The sequence below is a fragment of the Dermacentor andersoni genome, chromosome 4, assembly GCF_023375885.2.
Source record: "Dermacentor andersoni chromosome 4, qqDerAnde1_hic_scaffold, whole genome shotgun sequence".
NCBI classification, from domain to species: domain Eukaryota; kingdom Metazoa; phylum Arthropoda; class Arachnida; order Ixodida; family Ixodidae; genus Dermacentor; species Dermacentor andersoni.
In genome coordinates, this window is record NC_092817.1 from 146,267,993 (window position 1) to 146,281,844 (window position 13,852).

The window sequence follows — 13,852 nt, forward strand, 5'->3', positions numbered from 1 at the left end:
ATTCTGCTACGACATATGGAAGGATACACTGTTTTAAATAAAGTTATCGTATTACTTTCTCTTTCGGTGTCGAGTTTCTTATTTCGTAACTTCCACACAATATCGCGCAAAGAGATTTGCCATTTGCGGAAAATTCTTGCACAGTCGTTTGCATATTAATAGACACAACTAAAGGCGTAAGCCTATTTCTTCCCGCGCTTCAGGTGCATCAGCACGAGTTATGGGAGAAGAGGTGGTTTGTCACCAGCGTTAGTGCCTATAAATCCATACTTCTGTCTTTTGTGCCTGTGTATATTCCTATTTTTGATTTCTTGCAGCAATGCGAGATCGAAGCCACCCTTTCACCATTGAAATAGAGTGGTTTGCGGGCCTTTTGTATTTGTACTAGCTCCTTATTATATCAGAAGAAATGTACTGAATGTGTTGGCTGCAGCACGCGGATTAGAACAATAATATTAATAATATTAATATTGATAATACTAATACTAATAATAATAATAACAATAAGAAGAAGAAGTACCCCAATACTCTATAATGTATAAAAGCATGGACTTGCCAGAAGAAATGTTCGCCACATAATAATAATAATTATCAAGCGGCCCCTCATATGCCCAGAAAAGCTTTGTGAAGGGATAGTTTGCAGCTGCTAGCGCAATGTGGTTGCGGCTTTCAGACCTCTCTACTCAACTCGACGGCAGTTTTCTTCAAGGTCAACACTGGTGACGTCACCAGTGTTGACCTTGTTGTAACCACGTTTTATAGGTACCATCGCGCTTTTTCATTCCCTCACTTCTCGCGTATGCACATGGGTTACTGGGATGACATGTGCCATCTTCATTTTTTGACTGCCGAATGTCTGTGCGTACAACAGATCGGTTCGGTTTTTTTTTCCTCATGTTTATTCGGCCCAGTGTTACAGTTAGTCTGCAGAATTCTTTTAAGGTATCTGCACAAGTGTGAGTGACGATGCGGTCATGTGCCGGGGATCCTTGTTGGAACAGCCTATGCTCTGATTTTCAAGAATAAACAGTTGACAGTCTGCGCCCGTGGTGTGTTGTGTGTTTTTTTTTTTTTCGCTTGTCCTCGTCCTTTCGCGCAGTTTAAACCTCCCTTCAAGAATGAACCAACTAGCCATCAAGAACGTCTTACCAAATGAGGGGCTAATCTTAAGAAAACAATACTGCCTCCCCAATTTTTCCTTTGGCAAAACAATTCCTCCCTCGGTCTCCTCCAGCAAGATATTTGAAAGCGATGCTACGACTTAACCATCTGTCATCAGTTTGTATCGTCGAAGAGTTTGTTTGCTGTTCCTGAGGTGCATGCAGGCAGGCCGAAGTCAGGGTCTCATACCAGCGACAGCCGAGGCAAATTGCTCGTCCAGCCGTTGACGGATATGCAAAGTCGCTCATGTTAAAGGGGAAACACCTTGATAACATCAAATAATTGTACCAAGAGCACGCTTCGGCACCCTCTGCCGACTGATTGCCAGTACACACGAGCACACACGCCCGGTTCTCCGAGCCCAACCATATGATGACGCTGCTATTCCAGGATTCCTTGTAAATCGAAACTCATGAAACGCCTGCCGTCAAGTGGCGCATTTAGGAAAAGGGACCACAAACGATGGAGGCGCACAAAAACAAAGTTAACAATAGGGGTTCAGAAACTTTGGTTATGGGAATTCATCGCGGTTTTCCCTTCTTTCTTTTCTTTTTCTTTTTTAACATAGGTAGAACATTAGGCAATAAAATGACAAGAGCTTAGTGGCGCAACCCACCACCCCTTTCCTAAGGGGATGCTCATACCATCCATCCATCCATCCATCCATCCATACATCCATAACAATCACAGTAGAGGACAAGAGAAATGCGGCCATAATGAAACACAGGGCGCTATATAGGGATACCATAGGTACTAGGTGCTCCATGGTATGTCAGAAGATTTAATTGTTCCAGGACTTACTTTGGAAATGCGGTTGTTTGCTTGAAATCAGGGGTACTATCAGGACTCGATGGCAACGAAAGGTCAGTCGGAAGCCTCGCATTAGGCGTTCACGGGAAGACTACAAATGAAGCTGTGCAGGGTGATATGGGCTGGACAAGTTTTGGTATAAGGGAAGCTCGAATTAAAATTGATTATAAAGAACAACTGAGGAATATGGGAGAAATTAAATGGGCCGGGAGAGTGTTTCAGGTGTTTCTACAGGAATAACATTGATTCACAGTGGAGGAGAAGAACTAGGAAGCTTACCAGCAAGTACGCGACCTGTATGATGAGCAACACAGCAACAAAGAACGTCAAGCGAAAAGGCAGAGAGGCTGAAAAAATCTGATGGGTGACGGCAATGGAAAAAAAACCTGCCATGAGTAACTACTTAAGAGAAAAAAAACGAAATCAGGAAAGAAACGATTTATGATAACTCAAAGGGAAGCTCATTACATTTCGAAGCGAGATCGGGATACCTTAGAACACGCACCTATAAAGCGAGATATAACAAGGAAGAAGAAGCATGTGCTTGCTGCGGTAAAGCTAGGGAAACTATGGAGCATGTTTTATTAGAATTAGAAGACGTCTACACAGCGGCCGATTTAGGCACCACTGGCCTCCTTGAAGCGCTTGGGTTCAGCGAGAGCAGTATAAAAGTAAACATGTCGGCAGTAGCGATTAGTAAGAGGCGATTAGGAGATTGGTGGAAAAAAATCAGGGAAACGACAGAAAGCGGAAACGTACAACAGCAAACTTCACAATAGGGGGTCAGGAAATTTGTTGGAGTTAGTCGTGGTTTTTTATTTTTATTTTTTGTTACCCTAGGTACAACATTAAGCAGCATAATAGAAAGAGCTTGGTGGCGCGGCCCACCGCCCTCTTCCAACGGGGGCGCTTATAACATCCATCCATCTATAGCGGTAACGAGTCGGCCCAGCCTGCTGTAGTTGAGAAGAATGCGCATATTCTTCTTAGGCTGAAACGTTTTTGTTAATGTGAAAATTTATTAATTTACTTCTAGAGGTGACGCCTTGCGTCATCGTTTTTGCCCTCGGACCATAAAAACTGTAATGTTCTTCGGCCTGCAAATGCCTATATGGTATGGAATGATAATTTTTACCGCGCCTTCTGTGCTTGATTTGAGTGTGAATTCTAATAAAGGCGAAACAGGAACAAAATAAGTAAATAAATAACATAACCACTACGAGTTCCATTTCAACAAAATGTAGACGACGTAGGTGTGGAGAAGCAGAAACTGTAAATACTCATATTTCATTTGAGGAGGAATGGTGCTTGCTCGCATATGCCTATGCCCATTATGTAAATTTGACAAAGACAGGAAGAAAGCAGCTTTCTATTTTTCTTATCTTTTTTACTACTTCAAACCTCGTAAAAGCGTGCATGATTTCGTCTTGCACGAGATAAATTTTAGCAAAGACAGCAAACAGGGCCTTAGTCGTCCTTGCACGTATTCAGCAATATTTGAGCCGCCGCCATCTACATAAATAGATAAGCGTTCTTCTCAGTAGTTAATACGCATACAAGAACGCGAATGTAAGTATTAGGGGAATGGGCAATTTTTGCTGTTCCGGGGCCTGCTGGATGAAACAAATAGTTGTACAAGTGTGGAGAGGAACACTTAAACTATGCTTCATTTGTTATGTTAACACAAGAAGCGCACAGACACAAAACAGTGATGGTTGAAGAATGGATCATCGTGTTGGTGTGGTGAGTGTGCGAGTTCAGAGGCAGAACCAGAGAACAATCACGATGGCCAGGCCAATGCCCCTCCAGTTCACTTCGCTCTCGTCGAGTTTCCAATCCTGGTGTCCTTGGGCCTGAAACCTGCCATAAACAAGAAAGAGATATCATTAAACGTGAGCCCGCGGATATGAAGGCGGCGAGAACTTATTCGTTACCTCAAAGGCAAAGCGAATCACACATTTCAGAGAGCACTAGTTTAGGTAATCTTCTTGTTTTGATTGGGCAGCCGACTACACAAAAGTGGTGGCACGTGCACGCGTTGCAGCAAATTTGCATAAGCAGGCTTTCTCTGACACTCCTGCAAGCGTTACGCTCTAGTGAGCATCTGGTTACAGACTGACGGCTTGTTTGGCCAGCCAGAGGCGACTTTAAGTATAGGGGAAAATTCACACCTCATTTGTCTTCGGCATGTCACCTCGGGGGCTAAAGACCGTCGCACATTCAGCGTCTATAGCGGCGATTTTTAGCGTTGCATCTCTCGGCATCATCGCACGAACGGCGCCAAGGAGAGCGCCCTGCCACACGAGGAGCTCGCAGACCAGCGGTAAGGTCCCTAGATTTTCTGCTCTTTTAAAAGAAAAAAAGATATCTAGGGACTTTAAAGGGACACTAAAGTGAAAAATGATTTCTTCTGCATCAGTAAATTACCTTTCTACATCACCAACAAACGCCACTCTTACAACGATAAGTCGTTTGGTAAGCCAGAAAAAGCGCAAGAACGAAATACGGGTGGCGATGCCTAATCGAAGTTCCCGCACCTGGTGGCTGTGACGTCTTGGATTTTGATGGCATCTTATATAGGGTCTACTAATTATATATAGTGGTACAGGTTGACCAGATTGTGTTCGAAAGCAACCAAATATTACACATGGCAATTTTCGGGAACCTTTACTCAGCCAACGTGGCTCAAATGCGAAAACATACTGTGGAATCCCTGACGTCACTCTGACGTACCGGCGCTGAGGTTTCGGCCCGAAATTCAGATACTGATACTTGGACCTTCATTTTCTCGTCTAATAACCAAAATATTTTTTTATATGACTGCCTGCAGGGTTCTCAAACAATGCTTCATTAGCCTAAACTGAGTTATTATTTCGCTTTAGTGTTCCGTTAACCAGCGCCTGCCCAGCGCCGCACGATGTAACCAGATGAATTTAACTTGAAGCAGTGTGCAATGCCAATTAGGTTCGCTATCGTAAGTATTTCGTTATAGCTTTTTTCCGTTCTTTATAAGTTCTACGGGGTAAAAAAAGAATATTCAAGAAAGCAAGCACGAAGGTTTCAGGGGCTGCTTTCGCAGATGGAACCAACGCGCTGCCAATGACCCAGGTGCCCCGCGGTGACGCGCTGTGCAAACTGATTGCATCTAACATGGCCTCCGCGATTTGAGGACGCGCGACTGGTTTTCCTCCGGCCGTCCCAATAGCGCGGAGACAGCGCAATTTCATAGGTGGGCGTGGCCGACTCCTCCTCCGCGCCGCGGCGCTCGCAACCGATAGAAATGTTTTTTTTTTTTTTTCTTTTTTTAAGGTAGGTAGTAAATCATGCAATATAAGAACAAGAGCTTGGTGACGCAACTCAACACCCCGTTCCAAAGGGGACACTCATAGAATCCACCCATCCTATTCTTATGCGTCCGGAAGGCTTTAGGGCGCTCTGGTACTTTTGCCGCGGCTTGGATGAGGCGAGAAAAAAATGTTCTTGCGCCGCTGTGTGATCTTTTGCTGATTTGGAAATGACGGCTCAAGGTGTACGAGGCGGAAACTGCATGTTGGAGCCTATTTTCTTAAATGCGCTTAATTTTAAAGCGAGAGGTTTACTAACCTAGTCGAGCCGAGTTTCGCCGTCGCCAGCAATTTGACCTTCATTTGACCGCAGCTGCTTCGTAGCCTCGTCAACGCATCACGTCACTCGCCGCGCAAGCTCCGCCGCCGCGGGCGCTTTGCCACATGCGCTCTCCACAGCTGGGTCACCACCTGACCACGTGACTCACCGCGCGCTTGGCTATTAGGAGTACCGCGCTCACGTGGTCTGGGCTGCTATCTTGTAGTGATGCCTTATGCCTTATTCTATGCTATTGTTATCATCCACCACACACGGCTGTCTGATCCCATTGATAATGTGGGCAGACCGTCGCTCTGACCAATGGCCAAGCGCGAAAAGCCTGAAAAAGCATAGAATCGGAAAAGGCATCGCTACAAAATACCAGCGCTGTGCGAGCTTGGCCATGGATGAGAGCGAGGCCGGGCCTTCTTATCTGAGCGTTGCGCGGGAGCGGGAGGCTTTGAGCCGTCGTCGCAAAGCGGTGTCTGACCACCCTGCGTGAACTGCTTCATTGGAGAGGGTCCGGAATGCAACAGGCGTCGCACCATCAAGATCAATGTAGCGACCGCGTTCGCGCCCTGTCCGTTGTCTGTGCTTTGACACTGCGCATGTTCGCGACAGCCCTTTGCATGTCTAGCACTTGCGGTTGCCCTGTGGCACAACAGGCGTCGCACCGTCGAACGATGCGTGTCTACCCAAGCCTAATCACAGTCATGTCTAGCCACCGACCTAGGCACAGCCGTCATACCTAGCTTAACGGTGATTGTACATCTAAGTATACTAATTACAGCTAATTTAAATCAACCTAATCATGTGAAACCAAGAACTAACCAAGCAAATTGAAGCTTTCACTTTGCATATCCAGGGTTAGCTCAGCTAAGCCGCGACCATTTTTTTTTCTGCAAACATACACTCCCTTTAAGTGAGTACGTCGAAGCGGTATGTCTGGGCAAAAGATCGTTATAGGCTGGAGATGCAGTATATTTCGAAATTTGCCGACTATATATATGTTTTTATCATTCTGTGGGCCAGTTTCAAAACTGGCTCACCAAAGCAGCCACTTTCAAAGCAGTTTCGCCAACTGGCATCGGCAATTGCTTTCGTCTGTGCATTACGCCGTCCCGATATGGCGTTAAGCAAGACGTAGCACGACCCGCCCACAGAAACCGGCCGCAACCGTCCGTGTACTTAGATTGAGGTGCACGTTAGAGAATTCCGAGATGGCCAAAATAATTTTAGAGCTCCGCGCCACGGTGTGCCTCATAATCGTATTCTTTTTTCCCGTACACCCAGAATTTTGTATTCTGATAGCGATTATATGTATACAACTCCAGGCGGTGACATCGACATTTCGTGCCAGCTGCGCTGAACGTCAGCACCTCATCCGAACAACTCAACGCAATGGCTCAGTTGAAGCAGCATGCGAGTGTTGCAAAAAAAAAAAAGAGAGATATCTGAACGCACTCTGACGCTAACTGAACCAACCAAACTCGGCACTCGGAACATTGCTCGCTTCTCGCGATGTGGCCAGCGCCGCGTCAAGCATCGCCAGACCCTGCGGCGCCGGCGGTGAAAGCGAAAGCTATGCTCGCATTGCGCACAATGCTTCGCGTTTGTCTGCGAGGCTTCCCATGTTTTCCTTCCCAACTCCTTCCGTAGTGCCGCGGTGGCGTGAAGTGTGGACGCGCACTTCTGAGAGCAAGTCGAGTAGCGCTGGGCTATCAGGAAGGTGAAAGTGACCGTGCTAGTCTCAGGGTCGCCGGCGCAGCGACGGCTCCGGACTGGAGCAACAGGCGCGTACGTAAAGCTCGTATGTCCGTGTGCGAGCGCTCGCGTGCCTGGAGGAGTGGGGAAGTTGAGTGTGTACGTGCGAGCGTTGGGCTGCCGATAACGCGGCGGTCGCGCATTTTTGTGATTTACTTCCTTTCCCTTTACACAGTCGTTTGGAGTAGGGTGCGCGTCGCTTGGATAAACATTTGACGTTTCCGCGATTGCAACGATTTTGGCGATTGCTTCCTCTTTTCTTCTTTTCCAGATTTACCATATAGTCAAAAAATAGTCAGAACTCACTCACAACATTGTATTCTTGTTTAAGGCTCACTCGGACACAGGCTCACCAAAATTTTACTCAGTCAGCCTCACACTCGCGGATCAGTGTAAGTTTGAGTGAGTCTGAATGAGTGGACTCACAAGTTCGTTTGCGGAACTATGCTATATTCTCTCTCCAGAGCGCAGCACTTTCGTTCCCAAGGTCGTGGTGACAATAAATCCCGATGAGGATACGGCACCCACTCCTCAATTCCTGTCTCGAGATGACATGAAACCCGCTGCCTGGTGTGACCAGTTTCTCTGTGACATGTTTTCCGATATGGCAATCGGGATTGTAACGACTCGTTTCCGCACCAACTAGCCTGAAAGCAGATACTGTTTGCTTTTGCTAAACAACCGGAAACACGTGCAGGATTCAAGAAAACGTAAATGAGCTGCGTAGACACATATATTAATGCAAATATTTTAGGCACAAGAACATAAGCCACGAGCGGATGCCAGGAGGTCGAATGCATTAAAATGTTTCAGAGCTGCCAGCCTTCATTGCACAGAGACCTACGGGGGGCGACAGCTGTCGGCGCCTAATCGCTTTAACATTCAGACGGGCTTCTTTTAACATAGAAAGTTGCCGTTCGTGCGTTTGTCCGTACCTCATCAATATCTGTTCGCGATCACATAATAAGGCTATGTTTCACGGGATGAAGATCACAGAATGCGTCAGCGACCACAATCTCTTGAAAAAAAAAAAAAAAGCAGGATGTCGGAACACCCATATTATAGTGATCTCTCACATGAGCCAACTTCAAGGGATCCAAAGAAACTGTTCACTTAACTGAAATATTACTAAACTTAATCTGCACTAGAATGTGGAGCAGTATAGCGCGCAGCAGGCGAGTCAGAACTGTGAAGCGCAATTTACGGAGTTATGTACATCAATTTACAGGGTGCCCCGGCTAACTTTAGCCAGAGTTTAAAAATATGCGAATGCCACATAGCTGGACAGAACCAAAGTAATATCGTTTGCCATCACTTGGAGATAGTCAACTTATTTTTTTAATTGCGTCTGATTAGAAAATTAGTCTGAAATAATTGTTCAACTTCTCAGATATTATAATTAGATCAAAAGTGTCAATGAGAAAATTGTAGAGCGTCATGAAAAACTCCCGATACAGCTTTCTGTTGCTCAATCCGTGCTAAATAAATGTGTTTTTCCGAGCGTGAAAGCAGACCGCAAATGCACGCAATATTGCCGCGCGAATAGCCACTCGAGGCATTTTGCGTGCATTGGCGGACAATTCGTTCCAAGGGAAAACGGCTTACGAGCTCACCGGCTATAATTCGTATATTGACATAGTGGCCGTAATGTTAATCATTAGAAAGTTCATTAACCTAGTCATGCTTATGATTTCTTTAAATATATTTATTTGTTCTATAAGTAATGGCTGCCTGACCGAGTACTTTACCTCAAGGATTAGAACTGCGCTCTCTGCCACAGGAAAATTTTAAGAATTTGGTGCAGCTAAGAAGAAACGCCCTGTATTATAGCGTATCCATTTGTCTAAAAAATAAACGAATCTTGTTTTCAGGCTTTCAGTGCACGTTAAATAACACCAGGCGGTCAAAATTATTCCGTTGTGCCCTACCCCCACTCCCCCTATCCCGTCCCCTGCGGCGTGCCTCCTAATCATATTGTCATTTTGCCACATGAAATTACAGAAACAATTTTTTTTCTTACTTGGTTTCTTCCATCACGCACAGTCCTGTAGTCTGGTCGCAAGTGGTGCCAGTTGAACAGAGGCTGCACGTGTAACCTTCCTTGTACACAGGAAGTCCCAAGACATTACCTCTGCAGTGGGGCAAGAACGTATATCTGTGGCGATAAACGCAACAAACAACAAAGAAGGACACCAGCGCACCGAAACAAGTGCTACATGATGCAGCATGTAGATTTAGTTAGTATACATTTACTCGCCACAATGCTCCTGTCGGGACTCATAGGCTAAAAGGTGTGGAGAAACAGTCTTACAGGCCAAAATCACTCGAGACCGCAGTGAGGCCACATACTCCAAGTGCGGTAGGCCGCAAACGTTTACTATTTCGGAGTTCCACGACAAACTTATACATGGCTGCTACAGGGCGCCTAAACAAGGACTAAGAAAAAGGAAGGGGCGCCACACGGCGGGAAAATCTGCTTTGCTAATACACAACGCTTATATTTCAGTGGATCACCATGTAGGTCGCAGATCGAGACACGTATACATAGACTGAAACATTGATTTGGATGCCCAGTATTCTCTCTAGTCTGTATAGTTACATAAGTCTAATTATAAGCTTATAATTTGTAGTAATGCTATTCGCAGAAAATCATTTCGCTGACAGTCGGCTGGTGTCTTATAATCGCTGTTCCCTTCACCCCTGATGGTTCAAAACTTTGTTCAACTTTTACGGCCTTACTAAATTTAATTATCTTGCCTATTTCAGTGCAGGGAGTTCCTTTTTCTTCTCATATAATTTTTTTAATATTTCAGCATGCGATTTGCCAATATTTTTTTTTCATTAATAAAAAATTGCCCAACAGAATTGAGCTCGGTTTATTCAATGTTTTCATAAAATGCGAGCTGTCCTTACTCGTTTTATTAAGCAACTACGCAAAAACTGAAATAAATATTCGACACATAATTAGCCTCCGGGAAAAAGAAATTGAGATAAATTTGCAGCTAGTACGATCCTGTTTGTTTGTTTCGAGTATTCTTTGAACGCTTTCCTGGGTTTCCAGGATTCCGGAGTTTATAGTGCTTTATGCTATAGGTATAGCCAAAAGAACAAGTGAGCCTTGCTGCACCACTACCATCATAATGTATACAAATTACGAGCAGTCAAAGACAAGGCCGCGGCGGTTTATCCAAGTCTTCTCGTCCTCGCTCTGGCACGCAGCAACTTGCCCTCTAATCTGTACACACATCCACTTCGTATTGAGGCTAGAAGAACGTTAAAAAAACGTTGCAAACGCTGTGCTTGATCACTTCTATCTAGTCTCGCTACGGGTTTAGCACTATTCTACAATACTGATCTGTTTCTCTTTAACACATGCGCACTTACTCGCTGAAGAAAGACAAACGGCCCTTCCAATGTTTCGAGTGCTTACTTTATGAATTACGATGCTCTTAGAAAGCCAATAACAGGACCATATGCGCTGCTGAGCTCATATGGTGTCTTGAGACAGAAAGCGCTACAACACTGGGACGAAGGAAGGAATGAACGCTCCATTACGCTCTGTTTCACTCCGTGCTTGAAAAACTTAGGCCTTTCTTTCCACAGCGCACACTCACCGACTCGCGATATATATATATATATATATATATATATATATATATATATATATATATATATATATATATATATATATGGGCTCAGCGAGTCGGTGAGTGTGCGCTGTGGAAAGTCGATAGAAGACTAGATAGAAGACTAGATAGAAGTCGGTGAGTGGGCGCTGTGGAAAGAAAGGCCTAAGTTTTTCAAGGACGGAGTCAAACGGAGCGTAATGGAGCGTCCAAGGACCCATTAAATAGCAGCAGGCAGAGAGCAAAAATAATGAACATTAACCAACAGACAAGGAAGCTCATTGTCTGGTGGCCTAATGTTCATGGTATATGTTGTGTACACATTTACTTAAGACACACACACACACACACACACACACACACACACACACACACACACACACACACACACACACACACACACACACACACACACAAACACACACACACACACACGCACACACACACACACGCACACACGCACAGACACAAACATACATATATATATATATATATATATATATATATATATATATATTTGTGTGTGTGTGTGTGTGTGTGTGTGTGTCTTAAGTAAATGTGTACACAACATATATCATGAACATTAGGCCACCCGACAATGAGCTTCCTTGTCTGTTGGTTAATGTTCATTATTTTTGCTCTCTGCCTGCTGCTAATTAATGGGTCCTTGGGCGCTCACAACATGTCTGTGACATCTTTTCGCCTAAGCACCTCCGATTCGGTGTTGTTGGAAGTAAACTTGACTAAAAGCCCCTCGATTCCTTTTCCCTTTCTTCTCTCGTTCATATATATATATATATATATATATATATATATATATATATATATATGCACCAGGTGAACCGGTAAAAAAGGTCGAGTAACATCCTCCTGTACACCCTCCTCATCCTTCCCTCGCCGCCGTGACGTGCCGTGACGTGCAGCACGCAGCCGCCAAGTGCGAGTTCCGAGAGAGGCTACTAACTGCGTCGCGTGGAGAAACAGTGCTTTCCTCCGGTCTGAGACTCACCTAGGGCCGTAGTTGCACACCACCGAGCGCTGGTAGGGAAAGCGGCCCACGTTGTCGCTGCGGGTGTACGTGGCAACACCGCAGCCCACGTACAGCGTGTTCGCCCAGATCATCTACGCGGAGGAGGAACAGAACAGAAACAACGGTGAACGAGTGCCTTGTAAATGTGCGATTTTTTTTTCCTGGCATTATTAAGCTGTAGTGGTATATAATGGCTGTATTGGTATATAATGTATGGTAGCCTGCACTATACTATCACGTCAATATTTTACGGCATGCTTCAAGTAATGTGGAAAGTAAACGATGCAGGGAATGTTATTTCCGTCAGCCATCGTGAACACATAGGGATGGCGTTCAAGCAGATATCGGAGGAACGGTTTGAAAAAAGAAATACATGCAAGTCGAATCGATTGGTGAATTGTAATAGAATATCGCGAAAATTGATTCATCTATCTTAGCTTGCTTTTTTTTCCTAAGAAAACAAAAGAAAGTAGCTACTGTTTCTATAGTATGTTTAACATCTCTCTTTCCTCTGTCGATATCGCAATCTTTGATGCCTTACGATGTATTTTGCTGCGCACAAACAACATTGTTGGAAGTGTATGCGCCCAGGGTCTACTTTGGCACACCTACAACCTTCTGTCACTAGAGTAATCAATTCTAGGGCCATTACAGTAAATATAGCAGGGTTCGTAGTACGGGACAGACAATGCCTTCGGAACACAGAGACAGCGCGTTGTCTCGTCGTCAGTTTTATCCTTCGTCTCTTCCGCATGCTGCCGGGCACGCGCGGTCCTCTCACCTTCGTTTTCTTTTTTTTTCTTCCCTTAGCGCTCCTCTTCCTTATGATGATGATAAAAACTTTTTATTAAGGGATGTCTGCTCCATAAAGCAGACGACGCTACTTGAAATAAGTGTTTTTTTTTATGATAGAGGTGCCACTTATACCTAAGTGGAAGATTTGTAGAGAAGGTGTTCTGTCTACGACGTTTTGTGTAGGCAAAGGACTGAGAATTCCGAAATATCACTTGGCTTCACAAACTTCAGTGCTGCTTAGTATAGGCTGTTGATATAAATGACGCTGCTCACAGATTTCCAGTCCCTAATGTGCCGACGGTATGCGTGTAAGCATGAAACGTCGACAATAAAAACAATGAAAATATGGCGTTTTGCGTTCCAACACCACGATCTGATTATGAGGCACGCCGTAGTGCGGGACTGCGGAAACTTTGACCACGTGTGGTTCTTTAACGCGCACTTACATCTATGCACAGGGATGTTTTCGCATTTCGTCCCCATCGAAATACGACCACCGTGACCGGGTTGCGATCTCGCGACATCGTGCTTAGCAGCCCAACACCACATCCACTATGCAACCACGGCGGGTAACGTTGACAATATCCGGTTAGGTTAGAGAGAAGCACACACAGACACACGCAGAGCGGTAAACAATGAACCGTAATTAGCCACCGCATTATACAAATCCATCTTGCTTACGACTGCAATAGTGGGCGATTGTTGGGACTGAATTAAAAGGCTTCTTGGTGATTCAGTGCATCAACCGATCATTGTACACCACACTTGCCCTTTGCCCTCGGTGGTTAGTCGAACGCTCTCCAAACAAGTAAATCCTGCTGTTTTCGGGTTGCTACTCGGTGATTTCTAATCACTGCGGGGCCCCACCAAAGATGGCCTAAACAAAGTATACTTTTTTGCTGTAAAACCAAGCCACATGAAAGGGGGCTATTTTGTCACGTTTTACAAACAGGAGGCTAAGTAATAAGTCAATTAACATATGAAAGATAAAAGATCAGCAGAAGATGGAACAGCCCAAGGATCACTTAGAAATATGACGCCCCCTTGTGCTGCCCGGCCTGAC

The 13,852-nt window shown here is 44.9% G+C and overlaps 1 protein-coding gene across 4 annotated transcripts in view; it reads right to left on the reverse strand.

Moving 5' to 3' along the window:
• Nucleotides 1-159: 159 nt before the first annotated feature.
• Nucleotides 160-13,852, reverse strand: part of LOC126537873 (scoloptoxin SSD976-like) — a 72,302-nt gene continuing 58,609 nt past the window's right edge. For all 4 annotated transcript variants that reach the window (XM_072287935.1, XM_072287934.1, XM_055074503.2 and 1 more), the window contains 3 exons: nt 11,974-12,086; nt 9,359-9,469; nt 160-3,831 (listed from right to left, as the gene is read on the reverse strand). In XM_072287935.1, coding sequence (XP_072144036.1) covers nt 3,729-3,831; nt 9,359-9,469; nt 11,974-12,086 — 327 coding nt within the window. In that variant the 3' untranslated portion in view covers nt 160-3,728. The remainder of the gene's footprint in view (nt 3,832-9,358; nt 9,470-11,973; nt 12,087-13,852) is intronic.